The sequence below is a fragment of the Aegilops tauschii genome, chromosome 5, assembly GCF_002575655.3.
Source record: "Aegilops tauschii subsp. strangulata cultivar AL8/78 chromosome 5, Aet v6.0, whole genome shotgun sequence".
Taxonomy (NCBI): domain Eukaryota; kingdom Viridiplantae; phylum Streptophyta; class Magnoliopsida; order Poales; family Poaceae; genus Aegilops; species Aegilops tauschii.
Genome location: NC_053039.3, coordinates 349211581 through 349230201, shown reverse-complemented (window position 1 = coordinate 349230201; position 18621 = coordinate 349211581). Strand labels below are relative to the sequence as shown.

At 49.0% G+C, this 18621-nt stretch overlaps 1 protein-coding gene across 1 annotated transcript; it reads left to right on the top strand.

Moving 5' to 3' along the window:
* The first annotated feature begins 744 nt into the window (after window positions 1-744).
* On the top strand, window positions 745-4775 carry LOC109750644 (very-long-chain aldehyde decarbonylase GL1-1). The gene is made up of 9 exons (XM_020309608.3): window positions 745-1047; window positions 1156-1376; window positions 1466-1698; window positions 1787-2006; window positions 2477-2598; window positions 3294-3547; window positions 3648-3755; window positions 3844-4050; window positions 4125-4775. The coding sequence occupies exons 1-9, from the start codon at window positions 994-996 to the stop codon at window positions 4563-4565; spliced, it is 1860 nt and encodes a 619-aa protein (XP_020165197.1). The 5' UTR covers window positions 745-993; the 3' UTR covers window positions 4566-4775.
* Window positions 4776-18621: the final 13846 nt, after the last annotated feature.

Genomic DNA, 18621 nt, shown 5'->3' with positions numbered 1-18621 from the left:
CCGGCGGCCTGTCAAGACTCGGCAGCTGGGCCATCGATCGGCCGACGCGTCCCGTCCCACCATCACCCTTGCGAGGCCAACCAATGCAACGCCCCGCGGCCACCGATCGTCGCCGCTCGGCCCCGGAGCCACCACTAGCGCTGAAAACTCGACCTGCCCGGTAGTTGGCGGTCCAGCCGGCCGGGTTCGGCGACCTCTCCCTCGGTCGTATGCGTGCCGAATTAACTCCGGCGACTGCTGCATGCAACGCCCCCTACGTGATCACTCGGCGGCCCAGCGCCACGGGAAACATGCATGGACTGGAAGCGCCGACGCCGCGGTGGCTTGGCTCCTAGTCTGTCGTCCTCACCCGGCGCTGCTCGCGGACAAGCCGAGCCGGCGAACGCATCACATGACTCGGACGCGTGAAACCTGCGCGCGTCCCGTCTTGCAACCACATGCAATGCGACGCGACGTGACTCGTGCAAGGGGGCTTGACTTGCAGGTGAAGGCGTGAAAAGGAGGGAAACCCTGCAACCTGGTGCACATACTCCATCTGCTAGTGTTAGCATACGCATGTCTCGCTCCCACGAACATTTATCCGTCCGGGCCCCTTTTGATTTCCGGCCCGGTTTCTCCCCGCATCTCTATCAATTAACTCCGTCTGGTTGGAGAGATGGCTAGCCGGACCGGTACGCACTGTGGTGGTGGAGAGGTGACCGATACTGGTGGCTTAGCTTAACCCTCCTGCCGCCCAGTCGCCTTACCCGATCGATCAAGTTTCATTCTAGTATATAAACATGCGGACGAGGCGCTTATGGCCAGACCAGACGTGCGGTGCAGCCTGCGGGGAAACCGTACCGTGCTCCCTTCATTCCGGCGTCACGCCTCCCGCCAGCCTCCCTCTCCAGTCTCCACTGCCGGCTCCTCGAATCGGAGATAGTGCGACAGTAGCCCAGCTCTACGTACACTGCTAGAGGGGACGAACCGGAAGGCGGCGAGCAGGAGAGCACCATGGGTGCTGCCTTCTTGTCCTCATGGCCGTGGGATAACCTTGGCATCTTCAAGGTATGCACGATGCGCGTGTTTGCGCTGACGATGAATGCTTGCTTGTCATGCAGTATGTAAATGTTACTGACGTGGCCATGCGTCGTCGTTTCTCCTCCGTGAACGCAGTATGTCCTGTACGGGCCTCTGGTGGGCAAGGCGTTGGCGTCGCGGGCGTGGGAGCCGGCGAGCCCCGACCGCTGGCTCTGCCTCCTGCTGGCGCTCTTCGCGCTCAGGGCCTTCACCTACCAGCTCTGGAGCTCGTACAGCAACATGCTCTTCCTCACCCGCCGCCGCCGCATCGTCCGCGACGGCGTCGACTTCGAGCAGATCGACAAGGAGTGGGACTGGTACGTTACGTACGCGTGTGTGTGTGCATGCCTATATATGCGACTGAAGTGCTAACAAATCCAGCTCCGGCCGCCGTGTGTGTTTCCAGGGACAACTTCCTGATACTGCAGATAATGATGGCGGCCACGGCGCTCTACGCCTTCCCGTCGCTGCGGCACCTCCCGGGGTGGAACACCGGGGGCCTCGCCGTCGCCGCCCTCCTCCACGTCGCGGCCACCGAGCCCCTCTTCTACGCGGCGCACAGGGGCTTCCACGGCGCCCACCTCTTCGCCCGCTACCACGCGCTCCACCACTCCAACAAGGTGCCCACGCCCTTCACAGGTACGTGCGTGACCAAGTTACTTTGTGTTGTCTGGGTTGAATTGATCGATCGATCCTAAGTTCTCAACACATGCATGCATGCGTGCAGCCGGGTTCGCGACGCCGCTGGAGCACTTGGTGCTGGGCTTGCTCATGGCGCTCCCGCTCGCCGGCGCGTGCGCCGCGGGTCTCGGCTCCGTTGGGCTGGCCTTCGCCTACGTGCTCTCTTTCGACTTCCTCAGGGCCATGGGGCACTGCAACGTGGAGCTGTTCCCCGGCGGCCTCTTCCGGTCGCTCCCGTTCCTCAGATACCTCATCTACACCCCAACGTAAGCTGCCTGCCTCACCATCTACCACACACACAGGCATAGTCACTCCTCGTATTTCCCTTCCGTTCGGTCACAACTTAACCGATCACAGTTTAAAAACTTATCCAAGAAACACTAGTGTGTCAGTACCAGATTTTATTCACGAGGGTAATTCGCTAGCTAGTACAGTACTTATCGGGCAATCATAACCCTTGTGTACGTACGGCCGGGCCGGCGAGTCTGACCAGATATATATGGTGCGTGTACTTTGGCACAGCACGCCAGATAGTACAGCTACAGCCAGAACCCACCCCACCCCCGCGCGCGGGGAACAGCGGGTTGCCGATCGAGCTCCGCTTTGCAATACTGCCGGCGGCTAGCCAACCGCTTCCCTGTTCACCTGTTTATGTCGATCGGGCACGTATGGTATGCCCCGTGTGCTCCCGTACAGTACAGGGCTAGCCAGCTGACGCTTGGCCTTTTTGCTGCAGGTACCACACCATCCACCACACCGGGAAGAAGGCCAACTTCTGCCTCTTCATGCCGCTGTTCGACCGGCTGGGTGGCACGCTCGACCCCGAGTCCTGGGAGCTGCAGAGGAAGAACAGAGCAGGTAAAAATCTCTTTAACTTGAGTAGCACCACGGTTTCAAGTAGCCAGGTTGCGTATGCCCTGCTTGCCCGGCTCGGCTGGTTCCATGTCCATGCGTCATGCGTTTCGTCGCAGCCGAACCCAGTGCAGTGTTAGACTCGGACGGGGCACGCACCTGCTTGCAGCTCTGGTGCTCCACACGCAGAAACTTCTTCTTCTTCTCAAAACTAGACGCAGAAGCTTCTCCTGATCGTACCACTAGTAGTTCGATCGATCCGTCTGTGTAGTTGCAACAGCTAGCGCGTTTATTGCAGAGGCGGACGGAACGGAAAGGTTCGTGCTTAACTGCAGGTCAGGACCAGAGTCCTTGTCGCGCATCCTCTCCGCAGCGACGCCGAACGGGATAGGCCATCGGTAATAGTACGTACTACTGCTGGCATCATTTGAAGCGCCCCATTAGGGATGACGTGCACGCCGCCTGTGCAGTCAGCACTCGTCGTACTCTAGGCTGATTAGGAAAGCAATCGAGCAGCTGGGGGCTACACTACACTACACTACAGCGGAGTCAGCGATTGCCGCCATGGCGTCCCAACCAACCAACTGTTGTTTCAGTGACTCCACTTAAGTCTCCATGAATCTATCAATTAACTGCATGTATCCGCTGTGAATTTGTTACTACCCGGGTCACTGGGTGACACGAAGGAACGCGTGGTGCAGGGATGGACGAGGCGCCGGACTTCGTGTTCCTGGCGCACGTGGTGGACGTGATGCAGTCGATGCACGTGCCATTCGTGATGCGGACCTTCGCCTCCACGCCCTTCGCCGTGCGGGCCTTCCTGCTGCCGCTCTGGCCCATCGCGCTCCTCTTCATGTTCATGGTCTGGGCCTGGTCCAAGACCTTCATCATCTCCTACTACCACCTCCGCGGCAAGCTCCACCAGATCTGGGCCGTCCCCAGATACGGCTTCCACGTACGTACTGTACACTACATGTTTCTGATTACTACTTACTAGCTTCAGAATGTTTTGCTAGCTGACCCATCGAGCCTCTTGTCTCTGCGTTATCATGCAGTATTTCCTGCCGTTCGCCAAGGACGGCATCAACGACCAGATCGAGCTGGCCATCCTGAGGGCCGAGAGAATGGGCGTCAAAGTCGTCAGCCTTGCAGCTCTGAACAAGGTCTATTCTTCACTTCATTCTGATGAGGTGCACCTGACATAGCTGCTACCTGTAAATGTAGACCAACTGACCGAGTGGTGATGTGCAGAACGAGGCACTCAACGGCGGCGGCACGCTGTTCGTGAACAAGCACCCGGACCTCCGCGTGCGCGTCGTCCACGGCAACACCCTCACGGCCGCGGTCATCCTCAACGAGATCCCCAAGGGCACCACCGAGGTCTTCATGACCGGCGCCACCTCCAAGCTCGGCAGGGCCATCGCGCTCTACCTCTGCAGGAAGAAGATCCGCGTCATGGTAAACACGCACCGGCACCGCAGAAGCGGACTGATTAGTGTGAGCGAGCTGTGACTAATTGTCTTGAACTGCAGATGATGACGCTGTCGACGGAGAGGTTCCAGAAGATCCAGAAGGAGGCGGCGGCGGAGGACCAGCAGTACCTGGTGCAGGTCACCAAGTTCCAGTCGGCGGAGCAGTGCAAGACGTGGATCGTCGGCAAGTGGCTGTCGCCGCGGGAGCAGCGGTGGGCGTCGCCGGGCACGCACTTCCACCAGTTCGTGGTGCCCCCCATCCTCGGCTTCCGCCGGGACTGCACCTACGGCAAGCTCGCCGCCATGCGCCTCCCCAAGGACGCCCGGGGCCTCGGCTCCTGCGAGTTCTCGCTGGAGCGCGGGGTGGTGCACGCCTGCCACGCCGGCGGAGTCGTGCACTTCCTCGAGGGGTACGCGCACCACGAGGTGGGCGCCATCGACGTCGACCGCATCGACGTCGTCTGGGAGGCGGCGCTCAAGCACGGCATCCGGCCCGTCTGATCGCTCCTCCATCGGCCCGTCTAGCTATGGCCCAAACCGGGCCCAAGACAAAACCTCTATTCCTACTCAGTAGTACAGTACTATTCTTTTTCCTTCTCGACGTATACTACAGCTCGATCGTGTGACGTGGGGTGTGGTTCCTAACGATTCAATTTACAGCTGTACTGTTTTGATTTGTACACAAACATATACGATACATTCGAGGCAAAAGACGCTATATGTGGCATCGATACTTAAGAAATGTACTCTTTTTTTTTTGAAATCAGAAATGTACTTGCATTGATACATATACGACACGCGGGAGATCTGTGTTCGGTCCTTGGTGATAATGCAGAAGTGAGTACGGTACGGCCATGATGGAACTATTATCTTTAGCTTCTATACGGGGCATCTCTTCTCATGCAATGATTGAAAGCCGAACTCCTTGCTGGGGTACTTCACTGTCACTACAATGGAGTAAACTACCAATTGATGTGAAATCAGACTGTTTGGAGGCGGTTATGATGATCAAAGGAGGGAATGGTAGCAAGTTAGAATATGCTTTTATTATTAAAGAGACCATTAGTAGTATGGAGGAGAGGGATTCTTGCATTGCTCATACTCGTCGAAATTGTAATGCAGTTAGTCACGCCCTGGCTAATTTTGGTTGGTTGCAACGCCAAACTATGGTTTTATTAGGCTCTGGTCCAGATGAGGTCTTGAAACTTGTAAGATGAGATTGTAAAACCTGATTTTGAGTAATGCAATAAATATTTCGCAAAAGAAAAATTGAATATACTTTGTTGTTTCTTTATGGCTCTCATATATGTTTGGGTATATATTTGGACAGAAATCATATACCTATGCACTACTTTAAAAAAAAGAAGGATGACCCCGGCCTCTGCATCTGGGAGATGCATACGGCCACTTTATTGATTATTCTCGAGGACCTTATAAAGTATTACAACAATGTGCCTGAATCCATCATCTTGGCAACACATGCCGCTACTCCTATCCAAAATGATGAAGGGGTGCTAGCTGGGCCACTACCCAAACCACTCACCTAAGCCTAACATCAAAAGCCGGACGCCGAAACATATTCGGAAGCCCCAGTCGAGCCACATACCGGGTCTGGGGCACAATCCGGTCAGACGCACTCGTGTGTCGTCGCCGCCATCTTCCACAGGTCCGTCTTCAGATCATATTGAGGCTTCTACCTTGTCTGGCCATTCTGCCATCGACGTCACCATGACGCCAGAAAGCAACCTCCTCCCGCGCGAGTCCATCTCCGTGCATCGGACGCCGAGCCTCCACAACGCCATGCCGCCGATATCCGCCGCCATCGATGTGTGAGATGAAGCACCGCTCCACCATCCCCCCAGCCAGCACTTACTCCAAAACGATGCCCCCAGGAGGGAAAGCGATAAAACGTCATCATTGTCCGATCCGGAAGACCCAGATCTAGAGTTTCCCCCGGAGCATCCCGAGCCTGATGACGCAGACTGCAACGACGGTGCCTCAACAAGGGAAGGACATCTAAGATGCCGCCATCGTCCGCCATGACCGTAGTCGGCGCGATTTTCATCGGCAGTTGCTCCACCAGACGTGCGCCGCCGACGTCGCTGGTCCCTTCAACCGGAGCAAACTCCAAAACAATGCCCTAAAGAGGGACTACGACGCAAAAGCGCCGCCATCGCTCGATCCCAAGGAGACTAGGGTTTCCCCCGTAGTTGCGCGCGCTGTCAAGGGCCAGACAAGGGTAGAATCCCGCGGATCTGCCCAGCTGTCGCGAGTCGCACCCACCACCGTGCCGACGGCCGACCAGCGATCAATCCGGCCGCGCCGCCGCGAACCGATCTGGTCACGCCGCCGCCGTCCCTGGCGGCCGCGACGCACCAGATCGCAAGGCCTCCTGCCGCGGGGAATCGACGTCGCCGAGGCGCCGCCACCACCCGCCGTGGCGACCGGCCCGCCGCCACGCTCTGGCCCGGCGGCGCCGGCCCGCGTCAGCCCCACCCGAGCGAGAGGGTCCGAGTCCCCGCCGCCACCGGCGACGGCTAGGCTTCGCCTGGCCGCGCCCTTGGACGGCGGCGAGGAAGGAGGAGGAGGAGTGGGGGAGGTTCGGCGGCGATGGGATCTGGGGCCTCCCGGTCGCCCACGCGGAGGCGGCTCGGGAGGGAGACGTACGGGAAGGCTGGAACTCATCTATGCACTACTTATTATGAAAATTTTATGTACTATGAAGGACGGAATAACTACCTGGAGTAAATCGTGAAGATAACCGCCATTCAATTCAACTAGTACACAAGATCTTCATAATACTGGTAAGAATAGCATGGCTCGATGCCTCGATGTTGGCTCTGGGTATGACTAAAATTTGGGTGCTTGTTTGGATGGAAACTAATGTTTCGGCGTTGTTGACATCTTTCGTCATCTCAGTTAGCAAAATGTGCTATGTGTTGTGGTGGCGGGATCCCCTAGGATAGGCCCATGACAATGATTTGGTCCAGCAGGCATGAATGGACTGACTTTGTGCGAAGAAATCACTCGGCTGGGTCGGCATCATGAAGGCCCAATTCGATTGCCCTTCTCCAACGCAGATCAGAGCTATCGCGGGCAGAGTCGTTGGGACGTCGATGAGCCGAAGACTGGAAAGGACGCAACAACCGGAGCGCTAGGGTCGGAACGCTGTCGGCAAAGGACGCTGGAAGCCCATGGATACTGGAGTACGCAAGTCTATGGCCGTCGGGAACGGAGCAGTGCCGACAAAGAGTCCGCCGCGAGGCCTCAACCACCCGTCAAGAAAACCACCGTGACCACAAAATTCGGCAAAGCCAGCACCGCAACTTGGAGGAGGTGGCGTCAGAGACGAGGAGCGACCTTCAACGAGGTAGGACCAAGCCTTGGCTAGCCCGACCGTCACCAACAACAACATGAGAGGGGAGGCGCGTCGTCCGGGGAAGGAAGCGGTTGTGGGAGGAGTAGGCCGAGGCAGTGCTGGGCCGGCAGAGAGAGAGGATGCAACGGCCAGAGTAGAGGGTGGCAGCCCGGCTCTGAGCAAAGATCAAATCTGGGGATGGGGTGGGGGTGGTGGCGCCACGGCGTGCCAGGGACGAAGCCACCCCGCCGCCATCATCCTAGGGCGCAGCGCAGCTTTACCGACAGGCACTCTGACGGCGATGATGTCAAGGGAGGCGATGGAGGAGGGACATACCGGCGGTGGCTAGGGTTTCCCGTGTCGCCAAACGCAGGCGACACGAACGCGAGGGACAATATATTCTATTAGGCAGTATTTTGGGAAGGAGCGAGTATAAACATTCTTCCTCCCCTAAGAGAAAATGAACACCTCTTTTGAAATATAAATCATCAACATTATATTTCCAAAAAAGATTAACAACATAAATTACCCGAGCGCGAGGATTAACAACAACCACACTTTTTTGAAAGCATCGAGATTTTATTTCTCAGATAATCAAAAGGTCATTTACGAGAGAATAAGAAATAAAATCAGGAAACGTAGAGTCCCAAAATTTAGAAGTTCTTTCACTAAAGAATTTCTTTGCTAAATCATTAGCAACTTCATTTGCTTCACGCATATAGTGGGGGTACGAGAGGGAAGTGCATCGATGAACACAGGTACATATGAACCCATTTTGAAAAATATATTTCTAAATGCTAAAAAAATCTGAAAAAGGTTACACGGATACGTTTTCATGTGTTTATGTGCGTGCGTAAAGTTTCACGGAAAAATAAATTTTTCTGCTTGTAAAAAACGCAAAAAATTGTGTTGTAAAACGCCATTTAGAAGCACTGAAATTTATTTATTTTTTGCGGAGAAAAAACGAAAAGACAATTTCTTCACATAACTTTGTGCCGCATATACACATTTGCGAACATGTGTGCGTGGAATTTTCTTTTAAATTTTTTGACATTTGAAAACATGTTTAAAATACATTTTTCAAAAAATGGGTGCATATGCCCATGGGTTCAGGACGTGCCGACTCGTGTAATGAGACCTTCGCAAAATCCATTGCGAGCTCCTTACGTTTGAGCACAGTTGCCTCATCCGAGCCCACATAATGTCCAGCTTGTTGCACTGCCACTGCTGCAAAACTGCAATTTGTTTTAATATCAACTTTATCACACCCAATTCTTTCTATGCGATCTCTGCAGAATCAACAGAACTGGTTTGTGAGAGAAACCAGAGAGCAACTAGTTAATGAGCTCTCCTTCGGGAGCCTCGCAACGATCGGCGTCACTTGGCGTGCTCTCAGCCATTCGCCACGTGTCGCGCTCTAGGCGCTCCCTTCGGATTTTTTTCGCTTTTTAAACGGTTTTTTCAGTTTTTTTGACGTTTTGGTTTTGCACCGGTCTTCTTTAGCTTTTCAATCCAAAAAAATTTGAAAAAAAAATTTTGCGCGAAAAAACGCGTTTTTTTCCTTTCGTGAGAGTCACGGTTTTGCTTTCGCAAGAGTCACGGCCGTGCCTCTCAAAAACGAAAAAACGCGTTTTCTGTTTTTTTTCTTTCGCGAGAGTCACGGTTTTGCTTCCGCGAGAGGCACGGGTGTGCTTTCGCGAGAGTTACGCCCGTGCCTCTCGGAAATGAAAAAAAGCGCAGTTTCTGTTTTTTTTCGCGAGAGTCACGGTTTTGCTTCCGCGAGAGTCACGGTCGTGCCTCTCGAAAAGGAAAAAAACGCTTTTTCTGTTTCTTTTTCTTTCGCGAGAGTCACGGTTTTGCTTCCGCGAGAGGCACGGTTGTGCTTTCGCCAGAGTCACCGCCATGCCTCTCAAAAATAAAAAAACGCGTTTTCTGTTTTTTTTTCTTTCGTGAGAGTCACGGTTTTGCTTCCGCGAGAGGCACGGGTGTTCTTTCGCGAGAGTCACGGCCATGCCTCTCGGAAATGAAAAAAAACGCGTTTTCTATTTTTTTTCTTTCGCGAGAGTCACGGTTTTGCTTCCGCGAGAGTCACGATCGTGCCTCTCGGAAAGGAAAAAAACGCGTTTTCTGTTTCTTTTTCTTTCGCGAGAGTCACGGTTTTGCTTCCGCGAGAGGCACGGCTGTGCTTTCGCGAGAGTCACGGCCATGCCTCTTGGAAGGGAAAAAAAACCTGTTTTCTGTTTTTTTTCTTTCGCGAGAGTCACGGTTTTGCTTCCGCAAGAGGCACGGTTGTGCTTTCACGAGAGTCGCGGCCGTGCCTCCTCGGAAACGAAAAAAACGCATTTTCTCTTTTCTTTTCCTTCCGAGGGTGTCACGGTTTTGCTTCCGCGAGAGGCATGGTTGTGCTTTCGCGAGAGTCACGGCCGTGCCTCTCGGAAAAGAAAAAATGCGTTTTCTGTTTTTTCTTTCGCGAGAGTCACGGTTTTGCTTCCGCAAGAGGCATGGTTGTGCTTTCACGAAAGTCACGGCCGTGCCTCCTCGGAAACGAAAAAAACGCGTTTTCTCTTTTTTTACTTCCGCGAGAGTCACGCTTTTGCTTTCGCGAGAGGCACGGTTGTGCTTTCGCGAGAGTCACAGCCGTGCCTCTCGGGAAGGAAAAAATGCGTTTTCTATTTTTTTTCTTTCGCGAGAGTCATTTTGCTTCCGCAAGACGCACGGTTGTGCTTTCACGAGAGTCACGGCCGTGCTTCCTCGGAAACGAAAAAAAGCGTGTTTTCTTTTTTTTTCCTTCCGCGAGAGGCACGGTTGTGATTTTGTGAGAGGCACGGGCGTGCCTCTTTCGAAAAGGGAAAAATCCGTGTTCCCGGTTTGGTTTTTTTGTCCGTTTTTTTAATGAAAAAAGTGCATTAAACTTATCAAGATGGGATCTAGTTTTGAAGATCTCGACACGAGGAATCCAACGGTAAGAGCGGTTCAAGATTTGGACGCACGGTTTGAGAGATAAAACGTTTTGAAGAAACAAATCTACAAAAAAGGAAAAACTTTCATGTTGTGACAAATGACGCGCTGCATGTGTGTCACCTGTCGCAATCAGGGGAATTGAAGTGATCTTTGCAACGAGTACTCTCAACTGGTTTTTTTTTTGAGAAACCAAGTTGTTGCAACGACCGGGACTTTGTCGGGCCGGGTCAAGTCTCTGACACGTACGTGCAGGCCTAAAACCACAGCAAAGAGCCCTGCCTCCACCGGGCCGAGTCTCCAGGCCGTGGGCCGCCCATCCACCTCGCCCACATGACAACTCTGCTGCCTCCACCGGGACCACCAGCAGCAGCGGCCGTCGCGGCGCACGGGCGGCCGCGCCTCCGCTCGCTGCTGGTGCGGCAGTTCCCCGCCGACCTCCACATTCCCCTAGGTTCGTACTCCTCCGCGCGTCCTCTTGGGACTAGGAACTGGCGCGAAGATTACCTGATGCGCGTGTTCTTTAGGAGCTTAGGGATTTGGGTCGCCTGCTATTACTCTATACTCTCTAGTTTCTGTCCCCGTGATGCAAAATGAGCGCAAGCAAGCAGTGCCTAATTAAACGTACCTCGAGCTTACTGAATTGCTCGAATGAGGCCTGGAATGTATGGCAGAATCTGATCTACGAGTATATGACATGATTTCTGTGTACTGTTCATACGGCAGGGCTTCTGTTATACTCAAAAAAATTGGAGATGGTGTTTGCTCATTTGGGTCCTCTGGGCTTTGTCTCCATAGGAGTATTGCAGGTTTTCTGCTCAAGGTTTATGGTACAGGTTCATTTCCTTTTTCTTTTATGCGCCGGCTTTACCTCATCAAGTGAGAATCTGAGGTGAGATGGCATGTGGTATTTCCCCTGTTCTCTCCATGCTCCATCAAGAGATACTTGCAGATTTTAGGGTGCCCTGGTAAGAGCCACTACCAGCCCATGACTCCCGTCATTGTTTGATTCTAGTAATGCTTTTTTTTTTTTTGTGTGTGAGCTTGTTACATTGCTTTCTTCTGGTTGTTGGTAGCATGAAAAGCGCATGATCTAGTTCAGTTGGCAGCATGGAAAGTGCATAGCCTAATTCTTGAAACATCTTCATTATTGCTCTACCCATGTGATATATGTTTGGGTCTAATGTGGCTAGTCCGTACGAGTCATGCACTCGTGGGGGCAAGCAGAGACAATAATGAGATTTTGTCCTATTAAGCATTGTTGATATATGACCACCGAATTTGCTGAACATTATTGGAGTGGTACATTTCATGGCCATGACTCATACCTGACATTTTCCTTGTGTGATCTTGCTATAGAATCGTACTAAGCATGATTTTCTCTCTGTACATTGAAATGTTGAGTCAGGAATTTTTTTGGAGTATGAATTCATATTGTAATGTTTGAGATGCACGTCTAATCTTCTGTTGTTTACTTTATTGAGATTGTACTATTTTTTTCAAAAGTGCAATACATTGAGTGCTAAAATTGCATTTTCTGTGGTTGTTGATGGAAGATACTGGCCATGCTAAAAAAAGTGCAAATTCTATATATTCTAGTAAGACATACGTTCTGTTCTACTTCTATATAATAACCATGGTTGGTAAAGATTCAGACCAATAGTGGGTTGACCTGTAACTAGTAATGTTCTTTCCACAACAAGGCAGCGTGGCAGAATGGCTGGATTTTGACCCGGGATCAGCTTCTCAGTTCCATTGTTTTATATACACAGACTCTGCAGATTAACTTTGTATGCGAATTATTTGTTAGACATCCCCACACTCACACCAAAAAATTGGATTGAAGAATGCACACCATTGCTTCTTAGTTCTTTCACATCGAGGCAAATGGTAAAAAGGTGTTTCAACAGGAATGCTGAATAACCCCTATTACTTGATGCATTTTTATGTTGCTGATGAATAGTTTGAAAGGTGACAATACCTCAGTTAAGTACCAGTTCATTTTCTCTAGTAACCAAAAGTAAATAGCTATATGTATCTCCTTAATAATTATAGCTGTGTAATAGAGTATTATCATCACCAGGCCTAAGTTTAACTAAAATCGATCATGCTCAGAGGTTATGAATTCTGATAACTACTCATTTTAGCCAGAGTTTGGTTGCCCACTGCTTTTCAAGTTAGGCAATACCGTGCGACTTCAATTAAACCAAGATTTCTGTTTAGCTGGAATCCCCAGTCTGGACAACCGCTTCCTGGTGTTTTCTGTGAAGTATTCAACGAAATTATCAACCTTTTAAAAATACCATGATGTGAAACTGTATGCATTCGGCTCTGTATTCCACATGGGCGTCATTTCTATACTAATGCAAAATTAATGATCATGGTGCTATAATTATGATTTTGTCATTTGGCTAATGAGCCTGAGGTTTTTAGATATGGCTTGTGCCAGAGTTCAACCATCAGTGGCTTGGTGCGATGTGTTTGTCGTTGCAGTTGGTTGTGTTTATAGCTGCCACCTCAGCTGATACTTGGCTATGATGGACAGTCCAAATTGCAGTATCAGAGGCACATGCTCACACATGGATGGGCTCCATGTGTTTCAGTAAAGTCATGCAGCACCCTGGAGTTGTACCATTAAGGTACAGGGGACCTTGACAAATACATCTGGCTGTGCCTCATTTTCAGGGTACTTCCTGAAAGATTTGTCAAGGCAGGGCTAGGAGGGGGAGCAGGCATTTATGGTGTTTAAATTATTAAATGTTATGTTAGTTTTAGATTGGTACCGCATGAGTGTCCCTACACCATGATTTTCCTCCTTTTTTGAAAAGTAGCTTGCACCTCACAAAGTAATAAGAAATGTTGCTGTTGCCCTTAATTTATGCTTTGCATAACTGCATTCTTAAGCAAGTGTGCAGATTGATTTTCCTGATATTTCTGTTGCTAGTTTGACGAAGGGAGCTTGATTGATCTACGGCCATGTGTAGTGTTTTGTGATTTTAGAAAATGGAAGATAAAAAGGGAAATATGAGATGCTTGTGTGAAATTATTGCATTATTAGTTTATGTAGAAGCTATAATGCCAACAATTGAGTGATGTACATGTAGTGTCTGGCATATGAAGTTGTGCAAAAGACCCAAGCATCACATATGCAACATGTCAGGCTTGTAGCTCAGTAGTACAATTATGAGCAGTAGTAGTGGGTCTTTTTTCTGGGTGATCTGACAAAATATTTGGCATGGCTGTGCTAGAAATAGTGAATCTGACGGTTGGGGCCAGCTTAGCTGGTTTATTCCCATACACTCCAAGAAAAAGTGGACTGAAAAGAATTGGTGCCAAGCTACAAAAGTTCTGCAGCATATTGGAGCTCAGCAGACAAGACATCAAGTCAGGTATTGGTTTAGTCAAGCTTCTTATGACAAAAGCATAAGATGAATATGTGGTAACACCACACAAGATCATTGTTTCACGACATCTGGTTGCTTCACATCATCTGGTGAGTATTCTTCTTCATTTTGCTTTGATATTGTTTCTGTGTTTCCTACCTCTGACTTGAAAAGTTCCGTTTTCTCAAAAGCTATTCATAGTGGAACGATCACTGGATGTGTTGTACTTGTATGGAGTAATTATGGTGTGCACGTGGGCTTATCAGAGAAGGATTGTTACTAGGACCGGAGGCATGCCTGAGTTGCTTGGACATAGACATGTGATGCTGGTACACTATGATATGGATGTGTCAATAAGAAAATACTAGCAGGTTCAACATGTAATTTTGTTCTCATGTTCTCTATTTTAGTCAAGTGCAGCTCAATGACAATTATGTTGCACTGAAACAGACAATTATCAAACTGCAAAGAACCTATTGTCTTTATCATGCCTGATGTCCAACATGTCAGTAAAATGTGTTACTTCTTTTGGAAAATAGTGAAATCACTCCTTGGCATGTGTCGTACCATTTAATATGTTCCAGTTCAGTAGTTCTGATTGTGTTGCCTTGCACTCTTGTTACTCCATGTTGCATAACCTCTAGTACATGACATTTTAAGACCCCTGCAGCCTTTCTTACAGAGATTTTATTCTGTGACTGATGTTACATTACTTCTGTGCAATGCTGTTCGGGGCATGATGGTATGCACCTATTAGAATATGAAGTTAAAACATAATGTAGACTATTCTAGAAATCGACATGATATAATGGATATGGTAAGTTCTTAAACTCCTCTAATCGTCCTTTTACTTGGCCAGCCGTCATGGTGTATCCACCAAAGTTTGTTCAGCATTATTGCAGTTCTGTTACGTGTTGCTGTCGGACACCTGTTTTTTAGGGGTTCACATGAGGAGTTAGACTTCAAAGTAGCAAGTGGGCATGTCGGTTAGTGATGATCTGGAGAGAGACCAGTCAAGACTTATTTCCTTGCCGATAGCTGAGAAACCTGAGAAATATTGACGAGCATTGATTCTTGGATGCTTCACAAATGGGACTGTACTAAAGGTAAGATCTGCCCTGAACTTTACTTTTCTGTCATAATGACTGGAGCATATGTTTGATGTGACGCATTCGCATATATCTTACATGGTTAGAAAGGAATCCCACAGTTGTACTTGAAGCAACGGACCTTGACTAAAATAAGTTCTATTCACTTTTTACGGAAATTCTGACAGATCTTTATGTAAATTTTTCTTACATTTTTTTTTTGCGGCAGCTGTTATTTGTTATCCAAGATAGATCAACATATTATGTTGAAGAATCTGCCAACACTGTGAATTTCTGTCGGAGCCCCAAATAAGTTGCAGACCGGGATTTTATGGTGATTATTACAGTGTATCGGATCTATGGTGTTGAACACTACATCTCTGTTCTTCACTCTGAGGATAATAACTACATTCTGTACCGTTGCCAAATAAGTAAATAAATCATAATGTGATAAAAATATAATATTAATTACTTTATCTAAACAGTGGATTTCTTGTTGTGCATTAGTTGTAGTCATCCAGGAAACAGTTGAAAAGGAAAGCTGAATAGAAACAACTATATATTCGATAAGATGCAGGGAGGGGCTTAGATAATTGTTCTTGTAGCCAACACCAGTCATTGCCTTGTCAGTAACAATGACCGGCTTGTCTTGCTAAACAAGATCCTATATGTGACCGCACATAGGAGCCAGCTCACAAACGTAGTACTAGTGGGGGTACAAGAGATGAGCAGGCAAGAAATGCTCTTCCTACCCAACTAATGTACAATTGCATCCACTCTGGGGCTCAAAACCTCTAACCATGGGCACTGCGGTGGGCGGGCCGTACCGAGACGGAGGTGCGGCATCCGTCACGCGCCGTAGATGGCGGAGAGCCTCCGCAGGGCGGCCACCTTCAGCTCCAGGATGCAGATGTACTCGGCGGTCTGCCTGAGCAGCACGTCGACGTCGGCGTCCCGGGCATCGGGGACTATCTTCTTGAGCTCCCTGAGCCTCCTCAGCACCATGTGCTGGAAGGGCCTCCTGTGCATCAGCGATGCCACCACCCCCTTGCTCTTTCCCACCGTGAACATGGCCTTCCTTCTCATCCCTCTCTCTGTCTCTCCCTCTCTCCCTTTCTCCCTCCCCAGGTTGCTGTGTCACTACTGACTGACTTGTGCTGTGTGGAGGGTGTGTGTTGAGGGACACAGCAGGGGGGCGTATATATAGGGGCGAGGCAAGGGGTGTTTCACTTGGCCATGTGGGGAGGACTAGGTTCTAACCTGTAGACTGAGCTGTAACGATAGCTAGCTCCCACAGGCCATGAACTGTCCGGCGGTCATTGTATAGGATGGTGTCTCGCTGTTTGGCGTTTGCAACTTGCAGTGGTTTGGTTGAAAGCTAGGCTGCTCGACCGGTGATCTTGGGTTTTGCCCACTTCAGCTCAACTGATCATCATCTAATGATTGTCTCAGCTCCACGTATATACATAAAAAGGAGTTCAGGAGGGACTATCTGGTCTGGTCCGGTTCGGTGTACATATCAATATCAATATTATATGTACCTAATATAATTAGCTTTGGCCTTCTTTCCCATGTGATTTTAGTTAGCAAACTCCCTTAAATACTCTAAAAAAATAAAGCAAACTCCCCTCAAATAATTGTGCAAGTGCATTCTCTAGTTTGCCTTTTTAACGGTTTATTATTTTAGACACCAATTTGTGAGAGTGAACTGACAGGATTATCTTGTTCTTTTTTAATGTTCCATGCGCGCACCCACCGTGCATTTGTTTCTTCCTTGCCATGGCAGCATTATGCCCCCTGTATGCGTACAGTCTGCATGCACTGCGCAGATGTCTTCCGATGTCGTTCTTGCTCGCCTGCGCTGCTAAGCTCCAAACAAGCGCTCTTGTCCTAATCACAATCATCGAACGGCCAGCATTATTTGCAATGATCAGAGGAAATGTCCGTGCATGTGGTCTTCGCCAGCTTGCATCGTGCAAATTAAATTGAACTGCGGACTGACGGCAATCTATCCATCACTGTGGCCGTGTGCCAGATACTGCACTCGTATAGTCCTATGCCTATCATGATTGGAGAAGGGTAAAGGTTATATTCCTCGTTTGAAACTTCTAAGAGCATCTCCTAGGTGGTCTACGGACATTGATGTGATTTTCGTTACTTGTGTTATTTGTACTGCCATGATATTTGATAAATAGATTAGAAATGTTTCCTCTGCCGGATAGAGGCAACAATGACTAAGGGTCTCCCTATGGATGCAGCTAAAGCGCTCTTCGTTACTCCCTTGTCTAAGTTTCACCTAGAGAGGGTGGTAGCTTTTGTCACCGCAATACCTCCTCGTCCCCACTTCCCTCAGATAGTAAAATCCTAAAAGTCAATAAAGACAAGTGTTGTGAGGTTGACTTTACACAACATCTTGAAGAATAATTAACACAACATATAAAGAGAATCATGTATCTTGTACACGTTCGTCTCATAAACGTACTAAGGTTCCTCCATATCCCTGAGAACTCGGGCTTTACTCAGACATAGAAACAACAAGCATCATAAAAGTGTTTATGGCAATAGCGGATGAATGATTAATGTAACACACGTATGAATCCAAACTAGGATTTGGTATTACAATGAGATGAATGAAGGGATTGATGATAAGAATGTGGATGACGATGATGATGAAGATTGATGTTGTAGTCTCCTTGATCGGGGTGGTGGCGGAGCGATACCCTTCTGCCAATTCCCCCTATGGATCCCTTCTAAAGGTGAGGTTTTCTGTCTTGTTCATGGTTCTGGCCTCTTTGTTCGTTGCCTCTGAATTCAATAGCACGGGGTTGAAGTAGTTGACTAGGGGTGGCGGTGCCGTACGATACAAGCGTCCACGCTCGTACTGCCCGCCGTCTTCGCCTCTGGAAAGCTTTGCACAGCTAGTTTTCGTCCCATTTAATCTTCTCTCCATAAGAAAGTTTATTGTAAGCTCAATTTGTGTGATTTTCACCCAGAGTTAGGCATTCTTCAGTGAATGCTCAAAATATCTTTCTCCTTCAGTAACCTAGCGAAACCAAGCAAAAAGGTCGCGCGAGCGCGGTAAAATTCTGAAAATCGTAGACTATTAAGTAGAAATAAAGGATAAAAGTGATGCAAAAATGGACTCATCAACTCCACCAAGCTTAGAATTATGCTCGGCCCTGGCTGAAAGAACTTGGGAACGAGCAAAATTCTAAGCTTGGGGGAGTTGATGGGTCCATTTTTGCATCATTTTTTATCATAAGATAGGCTTAGGGGATTATACTGTAAGACCAACATTCATCATCGGATAAGTGATTCTTTGGCCACTCATAAGGAGCTAACCGAGCAATTTATTATGCAACTAAATTAACTAACTTGCAAAAAGGTAGACGTGCGGAATGATAAAGGTATAAGGTATTTCATGGATCTCGCCCAAGCTTACGATCAAGCCAGTGAGATCTCAATACCTAATTTTCCCTGAGCTCGATTGGTGCTTCCTTCTTCTCCTTCGTAGGTTTCTTATTCTTCTCTCATGCAACTGCCATACAGTTGAAGTGGGCTAACATTATCATCATCTCTTCATGTTGCTTGGATATGATTTTTAGGAGAATTTTTTGTTTTTGCTGACAGCTTTGTGGTGGCATCAGCAGAGTATTCTATCCTATTGTAGAGTTCATCAACCTTCTTTTCAAGATCTTTACTCATCACCCAGTAGGCGTAAATACCCTCATATTATGAACACAAGCTTTATAGACTTTCTTGGGTTTGCT

Bases quoted from the DNA above. Each gene is read 5' to 3' on its own strand.
- LOC109750644 (XM_020309608.3), top strand. From the start codon at position 994: ATGGGTGCTGCCTTCTTGTCCTCATGGCCGTGGGATAACCTTGGCATC. The intron at 3,548-3,647 runs GTACGTACTGTA...GTTATCATGCAG, and splicing joins TCCCCAGATACGGCTTCCAC to TATTTCCTGCCGTTCGCCAA. The intron at 3,756-3,843 runs GTCTATTCTTCA...GGTGATGTGCAG, and splicing joins GCCTTGCAGCTCTGAACAAG to AACGAGGCACTCAACGGCGG.